Source organism: Solanum stenotomum, chromosome 5 (assembly GCF_019186545.1).
Source record: "Solanum stenotomum isolate F172 chromosome 5, ASM1918654v1, whole genome shotgun sequence".
Classification (NCBI taxonomy): Eukaryota; Viridiplantae; Streptophyta; class Magnoliopsida; order Solanales; family Solanaceae; genus Solanum; species Solanum stenotomum.
This window is the reverse complement of record NC_064286.1, coordinates 3,826,321-3,836,689: the sequence shown is the minus strand read 5'-3', so window position 1 is coordinate 3,836,689 and position 10,369 is coordinate 3,826,321. Positions and strand designations below refer to the sequence as shown.

At 31.1% G+C, this 10,369-nt stretch overlaps 1 protein-coding gene across 1 annotated transcript; it reads right to left on the bottom strand.

The window, feature by feature from the left end:
- Positions 1 to 7,063: 7,063 nt before the first annotated feature.
- LOC125865450 (beta-amyrin 11-oxidase-like) lies at positions 7,064 to 10,046 on the bottom strand. Its single transcript, XM_049545647.1, has 8 exons — positions 9,800 to 10,046; positions 9,188 to 9,671; positions 8,528 to 8,791; positions 8,193 to 8,282; positions 8,023 to 8,101; positions 7,827 to 7,933; positions 7,550 to 7,671; positions 7,064 to 7,257 (listed from the first exon to the last, which is right to left on the bottom strand). The coding sequence occupies exons 1-8, from the start codon at positions 10,027 to 10,029 to the stop codon at positions 7,185 to 7,187; spliced, it is 1,449 nt and encodes a 482-aa protein (XP_049401604.1). The 5' UTR covers positions 10,030 to 10,046; the 3' UTR covers positions 7,064 to 7,184.
- Between the last annotated feature and the right edge of the window lie 323 nt (positions 10,047 to 10,369).

Below are 10,369 nucleotides of genomic sequence, written 5' to 3'. Positions count from 1 at the left end.
CCATCTCACTCGCCTTTCTCCCTATTTTAGTATATCTAGTAGTAAAAATACATATATTTGGGTGTATCTTTTTCAATATTTGATAAGATCAACTCTTAATTAGTGGTGAAATACGTAATTATTTGAAAGTATAAGTAGAATTAATATATATGATATAAATGCATGCCTAATAAGATAGTTTTTATTCCTAATTATAAGGTAGTTTTCCCTAATGTTATTGAACAAGAACCCATAGAAACTATAACTTCTTAACTAGTTTTTTGTCTTTATTTATTTATTTTTGTATATTGTACTCTATTTCTTCTCTAAGTATGTGTGTTAATTTAGGGTAACTTACATAAATTTCACTAGTTTAAGAGTTGATTACTTAGATACACGCTAGTTTGTAGTATTACGAATCTTACTAAATTTTGGACACATGTATCTGGCGCGTCCACATACGTCGAGATACATATATCTCAATACATGGGATCAGAATTAGGTGTAATTTGTTCTAGATACATTGTATCCAAGTGAATTCACATGTATCTGACTCCCCCGTTCATCTCTCTCACTACATCAAAAATTATCTTTAACGGCAATCGCTCAATTGCCGCTAAATATATATTTTTAGCGGCAATTAGCACTCTTTGTATATGTCTCTAAAGCCATTAGCGACACTGGATCTAATGATTCATCTTTCTCACTACATCAAAAATTATCTTTAGCGGCAATTAATTAACGGCAATCGCTCAATTGCCGCTAAATATAGATTTTTAGCGGCAATTAGCACTCTTTGTTTATGTCTCTAAAGCCTTTAGCGACACTGAATCTAATGACACTTTACTAATGTCGGTAAAGACTTTTAACACTCTTTATTAATATGTTATTTATTGCCGCTAAAAGTTATTTTTGTTGTAGTGTCTTCACCTCGCTCTCCACTCTCCTCTCTCTCGCTCGTCACTCTATATGTATGTGGTATCCCAGATACATGTATCTACTGTGATTCATATGTATCAAGGTATCTCGCTTGCCTCCTTCCTATCTTGCTCGCGTCTCTCCTTCTCTAGCTCGCCTCTCTCCTTATTTTAGTGTATCTTGTAGCAAAAATACATGTATCTAGGTGTATCTGACTTGAAATCTGGTATGAAATTTTTAATATAGTGGTACAATAAATTTTCTCAAAAAAACCTTGTTCTCTTTCTTCATGTAAAAATCAAACATTTGGGAAATACTTAGCTCCCTTATACTCTTGCTTAAATCGTGGTTAAGCTATTTCTCAAACTCCTCTTTACTTTCTCAAAACTCAGTTTAAACCATTATGTTTCTGTTTAAAAGATTCTCAATAAGAACTCAATAAATACTCAAGAATAGGGTTCATGCTGGAAAATTAGACATGAACAATCAACTCAATAATCGCAATGCACAATGTACGACAATTCAATGATTAGAAATAGGAATTCAATAATCAAGAACTCAAAACTCAATGTCAACTCATCTCAAGAGTACTCAAATCTAAGGATGAAACCTTGGATTACTCGTCTACTGATTTGAAAGTAGATGTATGGCATGAGACGAGCTATTCCAACACTATAATACCCTTACATACATGGAAGAACAAAGTTATGGGCGAAATCGACGAAACTCGAAGAACGCTCGAAACCCTAGCTTTACTCCTCTTGGAACCTTACTCTAATGACTTGAAGTGTTAATGAACATAAAAGAGGTTATTAACACTTTATAAGCCCTTAACTAGGAGTAAAACATCGTGGTTTAGGCTTAGAATAGAGATTAAAATGACATACTTTAAGTACCACAAGCATAAAGGGAAAGACCAAAATGACCCCAACTAAAAAACCTGATGAGGTGCCTTAAAAGGGAGGCTTCACAGACTGTTTAGGGCTCAATGGTCCGTGAAAAACTTCATTGTTGTATAGCCATCCGTGAAACTTCAACTATCTGACAGGGCCTTACTAAAATGGGCATAATTTTTTACTTTAAACTCGAAATGAGGCAAACGTGGTGTCGTTGGAAAGAGGACTCAAAGAACTTTAATTTGATAAATTATGGGCCACCTAATACCTTATATGCTGAGAGATATGGTCGTTTGAAGTTTATCTTAAACTTAAAAGCTTATAGGTGACCAGTACGGACCCCTAAACGAACCGTACAAGCCACCACAGACTGTCTAGAGTCCCGTCCAGGTGACTCACCACTTGGCATCCTTGGATGGTTGGGCACCTTGCTCTAAACGGGTCGTGGACCCCTAAATGGACCGTTTAGGGTTCCACGAAGGGTCCGTAGTCCATTTTGGGTTCGTGGACTTGCCCATTAGCCCTTTTTAGCCTTTCTCAAAGTTCGAGGTGTTACACAAATGATTCAAATTTTAAGAGTAGAGTTGCGACGTGTTATAGAATGATTCGGGTCTTAGCTTAGAAATTTTTGGAGTGTTACACTTATTCGCTCTCCATGGCATATATTTAGGAAACTAAGAACGATGTTGTTTTCGAACGTAGAATATCCCGACTTCGCTAGCCAGAACGAAATGGACATATGAGCGATCGATTACGAGAGCTCGACCGATCAGACCGGGAAGAAGAGAAAGAAAGGTCAATCTCCAACAACACATTCTTCACAAACTTGAGACGAAACAACAATTTCAGGAAGCTCCATCACCATACTCTTCCTTTGAAGGATCTTCAAGCCACCAAAGTTCAAGTGACCATATCGAAAATGCCATAACCATGAAGGATTTTTCATTTCCGCCATATAGCAAGATTGGAAATTTTCAATCTTTAAAGGAAAAAAATTATTTTGACTCATTTTCACAAAAGCAATAACTCATATGGAGGGATCAGAAATTTCACATGTATCATTCCTTAACGTGATGACATACCCTTTTTCTAGCAGCTGACCAACACTTAATAAATTGTTTTTCAAAGTAGGAACATCAAACACATTAGATATGATTTCCACACACCCATTTTTTATTCTAAAATTGATATTACCATTTCCCATCACATTCACTGTTGAGAGATCACCAAAGCTAAAAATTAGTAAAAGAAGACTTACTTCCAGTCATATGATTACTACATTCGGTATCCACATACCAAATAACTTGCTCATTTGGCTCATTTTTCCGCATGAACTGGCATTAATAAGGTTTCTCCTTCCTTATTCTCAACAAAATTTGACTTTTCTTCCTTCTCATTAGGTAGCCTAGTACAACATTCAGAACGATAATGACCAAATTTATGGCAACGATAACATTCTACATTAGATTTGTCAAAATCTCTCCCTCTGTTTTTGTCGTAGTCACCATTGGTTCTAAAATTCACGTTGCCATCTTTGTTGCCTCCATCTCTGCTTCCTCGATATCCTCGTCTTCTACCTATTCTTCTAGAATTGGAAGAAATAAAAGTAGAAGTCTTCAAGGTCTGCTCATCAGAAGTTGAATTGCGATTCATCATTTGTTCATGCACCAAAAGGAGCTTTGCAATTCATCAAAGGATAAATCATCTATGTATGTTGACTCCTCTATGGAGCAAATGATATAATCATACTTCGACGTCAACGAGCGCAATATCTTCTCAATAATTGCGGCATCGTTCATCTTATCGCCATGGAATCACATTTTGTTGCTAATCTCTATTGTTCTAGCGCAGTAAATCATTACAAACTCTTTTTCCTTCATTTGCAAAGTCTCAAAATCCCTTCTCAAAGCTTGAAGTTGTGCGCACTTCACTCTAGCAGTGTCTTGATATTTCTTTTTCATGGAGTCCCATATGTCTTGACGTTGTTTTTTTCATTGCTACAACAGTCCTTTTATAAAACAAATACATAGGAAAAACTAAAGCTAGAAATTAGGAACTACTACACCAAGATTTTCTCCTAAAAACTTGATAACATCCCACATTTAAAACTACTTCCTAAATATTAGGACAAACATAACGATAAACATTTTATTCGTAACATGACTTAATAAAACTAACATAGGAACATTAAAGCACAAAAGTTTTATTCAATATAGTCCAATTACATATATAATTTTAAAAAGAGATTACAACTACAAATTAATTATTTAGTGTCATATATAGACACATACTTTTGTGGCAATAATTCTTAAATCCTTCTTTTTAAGCTTTCTTTAGAGGAGTATTGCTAATGCAATAGTTCTCATTGCAACTTGTCATGCAACTTCCAAACTTGTTCTTATCTGCAAAATTACATAATCTTTGTGTAAGGCAAGATTATATACATATATATCAAAAAATAAATGTATTCAAACAAAACAAGTATATCAAGACAAGGAGTAGTTAGTTACCATATTTGATGAGAAATTTGTAACAATGACCGATAGAACATCCAATATTACAAACGCGATTTTCAAAATGGCCGAGAGAACATTCAACGTCCATTTCACATACGATAGAGCACTTAGTAAAGCACGAAGGGTTACCATGGCACACATTAGTACAATGTTTTATACAAAAAGGTTCACCATAGCACTCTGTAAACAGAAGCATTGCAAGGAACAAAACAAATACAACTTTCAATGCCATAATTAATTATATTATATGATACTTGTTATTTGTTTGATGTGAAAAAAAAGGTTCTCACACTCAACTATTTATAGAGGAAATGAAAATATATTATTTTATATTATTATAACCAGTAGATATAACATAAAAACTAAATATTGAATCTTCGGTTTTATCACGTGTTCACTTTTTTATATTTTAATTTTTTCTTAGTGAATATTCTGGTTTTTGTATTTGTTTGACCATCAATATTTACATTTTCTAAATCTAAATACTTGAAAAAACAAAATGACTCGAGAGACTTTTTTATTTTTTTTGTTTGTTATTTCGGTCCTTGTACTTCATAGAGTTTCATTCTATTAAAAGTGATTTCACATCCAACGGGACTCAAACACTACACCTCTCTAATTTAAAATAAATAGATAATTATCGCTCCATCATAATTCTTATTGTTGATTCAATATATGCTTATGCCTCCATAAATTAGTTAAAAAGAATCTAAATAATTATTTCTTCGAGAGGGAAAACAAAGATAGAGAAAGTAAAAATAATTGGAAAGAAAAAGAGGAATCTTAGAAGTACCAATTTTTTTTTTTTTGAGTTTAACTAATATTTACCGCAAAATCGGTTCACTTAAATTGTGAGGCTAAATTCAAACTTCATACATAGATTTTAATTATTTTTTTCTAGATAAAATTGTATAAATTAATTTTCAAATATGGATGTGGTGGAGTCAGAATCTTTTATCAGAAAAATTATAAAAAAGTAAACACACAAGATGTATATACACAAAAATATTTAACAAATTAAAGTGGACAACAAAATATACTTCTTAGAGAGAGAAACTCTAACTTAATATTGACAAAAGGGCTAACATATCCTTCAAATGTATACTACTTATTATTCTACTCAAATTATGAGCTTGTTTATCGAAAATACAAAGGATTTTCGTTTTCTTGGTTTTTTATTCCTTGGTTATGCATATTTTATTTTATCAATATCATTGTAGTAATGAACAACACATAATTACATGTAGAAACTCTTTATATATTATTGTTGTTTTATTTCAAATTATAGAGATGGAGAAGTTTTATGGTAAGTCCATTGTTAATTTTAAGAGTAAGAAATTATTTTAGTTAATCTAACATAATAAAAGTATAAACAATGATTCTTTATTCAGACTAAACTAAAAAGATTATTATTTCAATATGATCATCTCGATATACATTAATATCTCAAAAAGTCCCTCAAATGAATTATTGCACATCCACTTCTAAGTCATGTAGTTTCAACGAAGAAGTCTCAAATGATACTTTGAACAAGGGTGATTTTGTCATTGGTTAATCTGAATCTCACAAATTCATACAACTTATCTTGCAGATCCGGATACTAACAAAAAAGAAACATGATATTATGCTATATGTTTCCTCTATAAACAAAAGAGTGGTGTGTGTCACGGGTTAATCTCCATCACACAACTAATTATCTTGATCAAAATATAAACCTATATTGTTTTTCCTCTATAAAATATAGTTATTTTCACATCAATTCCAAATATAGTGCAAAGCAAACTCTCTTTCTCTTGGCTATTATTACAAATTTCTTGTCCAATATGGTAACTAAAGAAAGACTTAACACCAAATAATTTTCTGGCTCTTGTTCAATACTGTCATGATTAACATATTGACATATGTTGTACAATATATATATATGAATTCAAATTTAATCTATTTTCAATGTGATATCGAATATTAAATGAAAAAAAAAAATTAATATATCGCCAGAAAATGTTATTTTTAATTATAGGTTTTTCTTCATTCTTATCTATTAGTTCTTGTTAGATACTCACGTATTTAACACATGTTCCACAAAATAGGACCACAAAAAATGAAACTTTATTGTTTATTTACAAGTATGCATCACTTTTGTGTTTATCATACTATATATATTGTCTATTCTTAGAACATTTATTTGTATTTTGTTATCACATGCATGTTCAACATGTATCTCGTGACTATGAATTGAATTAGTATTTAGAACGTAAATTTCATTAAAAATTGAAAATTTATGAGTGAAAAAAATATTTGGTTAGCCAATTAAAATACTCCTCTCTTTTTCTTTTAAAATTAGAGGGAGGGGAAGAAGATTATAAGGTGGTAAAAGTGTTAAATCTTTACTAACAGGATGAAAGTTTAAAGTAGTCGATCAATAGGGTTGAAAAAATTTTGTGTGTTTTTGTAGTGAAGGCCTATATTTTGGGGTAGTCTTTAATTTTGGGAAAATTATGGAACAAGGCAAAAATGTCAACATATTTATGTAAAACAACTATAGTTTAAAAGAATTACAAAAATCTCCTAGGTAAATTTGTGTCATATTATGTTTTAAGAACTGTACTCCTATGTAACAACATCAATTAGTTAATTATTAAAGTGTTTATTTAGATATATACTAAAGAATAATTTTAGACATAAAATTCCTAAATAGACATATAAAATAACACCAAAAATATAAATAAAAACATTTAACATAATTATTTTCAACGATAGGTAGCTTACATAAAAAGAGTCACACACATAAAATCCACATGATAAAAGAGTACTGAAAATAGGAAATACTGAAAAACAATGAAATTGTCATTCATATTCATATGATATATGATGATGCTTAGATCTTCTTGAATTTCACAAGACAATTTCTCGGAGGTTCGATTTTGCTCTCTGGATTAACTTGCTCCACCCTACATCATATAATAATAGCTATTAAATCTCTGAATCAGTTTTTTATGTAACATGGTTAAGACTAAAAGATTAATTAAGGGTGTACATAAGTTGTTTTTTTCAAAAAATTTATCTAACCGAATATGGAAAAATATAAGAAACATTTTCCAAAAAATACTTTCCTCCATATTCTACATATCATCATTTGTTTAAGATCAGAAGGTTCAAAGATAGTCTTTACTTTCCTAAATTCTGTGTCAAATCAAACTCAGACAAACAAATTAAAACAAAAAGAACAGTAAGGATCAATACCTGTAGTTAAGAAGAAAGTAATGAAGAATAACAGAAACCTCAAGCCTAGCCAAATTGGCTCCTGGACACATTTTGGGGCCAACTCCAAAGGGAAGAAAGGAGGCTGGCTTGGTTTTAAGATCCTATAATTTATGCAATCTCGTATAATTAATACATATATTAGTTATGCAAGTTGAATAACAAAATTTTACCTAACAACTACGATATAATATTACTAACATATGCATAACTTTAACCAGCAACCAAATGACTCATAAATAGAGAATATGTCACTTACATCCCATCTAGAAGGATTAAATTCCTTAGGTCTCACATAAGTATGAGGGTCCATATGATAATTCCATGAAAATGACAAAAACTTCCACCCCTTAGGTATGGTATACCCTGCATAAAATTTTATAATAAACCTTTTAATACGCATGAAATTGAGTAACTATGCGAGAAATCAAATCGAAGTTAAAAGAGATACTAACCATTTATGTTAATAGTATTTCTTGCCTCTCTAAAGAATATTGTTTTGGCAGTAGCAATACGTAATGATTCATTAATTACCTTTCAAATTTGAAAAAAAAAAAGATAGTATATAAGAATATTTAATGCATGATAGTCCAAAAATAAAATTAAAAAATTATTTAAATCTTACATTACTAAGATACTTCATCTCTTTAATTTCATGGAAATTAAGGCCTTCATTTGGAGATGATCTTCTCTTTACTATATCCTCTTGTTCCTCCTACAAAGACACGATTTGTCATCAACTGATATTTATGTCCTTCAAGTTGGAAATTAAACAAGTAGACATACCGTCCTACGTGACATAATATGCCACATGGGACATAGAATGGTCACGTAGGATGTCAGATAGACGTATGCATATGTCTACATGTTTAAAAGGCGCAAATACAAGTTGAAGCTAAATTAAAAGACACGTTTATGTATTATACGATAAATAAAAGTAATGATGATGAGTAGGTATACTTTAGCTTTGTCCAAGAAGTGAGGATGTTTTTCCAAATACATAATTGCAGTTGATGCTACCAAAGCAACAGATTCAAAACCAGCAAATGTATAAGAAACAAGCATTGCAATGATCTTCTCATCATTGAAACCTCCATCACCATCTTGAGTGTTTAACATCATATCTAGTAAAATATTAGACTTTTCTCTTGTTTTATTTTTCCCAATCATCACTTTTCTTTCATCTAAAATATATTGATATATCTTAGCCATTGCTCTTCTAGCCTGAAAAAATTAAAAGTTACTTCAAAGCAAAGAAACAAGTATAAAGGTTTAATCTCTTGAGTTTGTCGGATTAAACATCTGAACACATGATAAAGTGATTCCATTAGACATTTTTTGGTTCAAATTTTGGAAAAACTCTTGTGCATGTCCTAATTAAAATATGTCACTTTCTTAGGTTAACAAAAATTGTAAAATCTCAACCATGTTTCAAATGATGACAATTAAAAAAATAAAATGACGACATATTTTATTATGTGGTTGACTGAATTACCTAATAGACAGCACTTGAGAAAAGTTTTTCAAAAATTTGAACTTGAAGTGTTCTTTTTAGACACTTTTACCATGTTTTCAAATTCCAAACTGGAGCATAAATTCGAGTGTCTAGATGAAATTTACCTTTAATCCCCTATTGTAAGCTGATCCTGGTATATTAAATGGCAAGCCATGACAACCATGAAAAAGATAAATAGTCTCTTCAAATAGAATATTAACCATATCATTATCAACTCCATCACCAATAAGAATTCTCATTAACACATCAAATGCTGGCCTTTTAATTGCTAAAAGGACATCAATTGGTTCTTCCATGTCAACCAATTTCTCAAATGATTTTTTCACAATTTCTTTTGCAAAATCAAAGTAATTTGATAATAATGATATGTCACTTTTTATTAATGTTGTCATTCTATGTAGACTCTTGCTTTCTTCTCTTGTAAATCCACCAACTTGAGCTTGTCCTAATATTTTTAAGATATAGTTTGGCATACCTCTATCATAATTTTCATCATCCATAAATATTTTCCTACTTATTTCAACTTTTGTCATGATAATACTTGGCTTTCCAAACATGAACGTCTTGTACATCCCACCCTCCCCAAACCTAAAACAAAAAACATTTGTTAGTACGTTCAAAATAGTCTCTATATATGTATATAGATCGTTAAAAGTTAATATTTTTAGTCTCCGATTCAAAAATATGTAGAAAATTAATTAGTTGAGAAAATTTACCTAGTAACATAGTAGGAAAAAAATGAGCCAAGATTACCATCTTTGAAACTTTGTAAGAAAAAAGGCATGTTCCCTACTAATGGCCAGCCCATGTCACCTGGAGGCAAGTTAAATTTCTTTGAATTAAATTTGATTGTGAAAAACCATCCATTTGCTCTCTTTAGAACACTAATTAGGGTTAAAATTCCTATAGCCAAACTTGTGTATAATAACACTAAGTTGTACTCCATTTTTGCTTTTTTGTGAACACAATAATTAATGTGAGTTTGTTTATAATATATATAGACTTTCAGGTCTCTATACAATTATACACCCACCAGGGCCACCACTTTATATTCTTATTGGATCAGGTGTCATGTCGGTACAGATATATTATTATTGGATCGATACAAATGTATAGTTTTATTTGTGTATGGACTAAGATGACATGTTAAAATGTTACGTTGTAGGTGATGATTAGGAATTTCTGAAAATTCGAGCTAATTTATAACGATGGTTATATTTATTTGCTAAGTTGGATTACTTGTTCACATGTCGTCTAATGGGAATGTGTAAGTTTAGTAGTCTGGT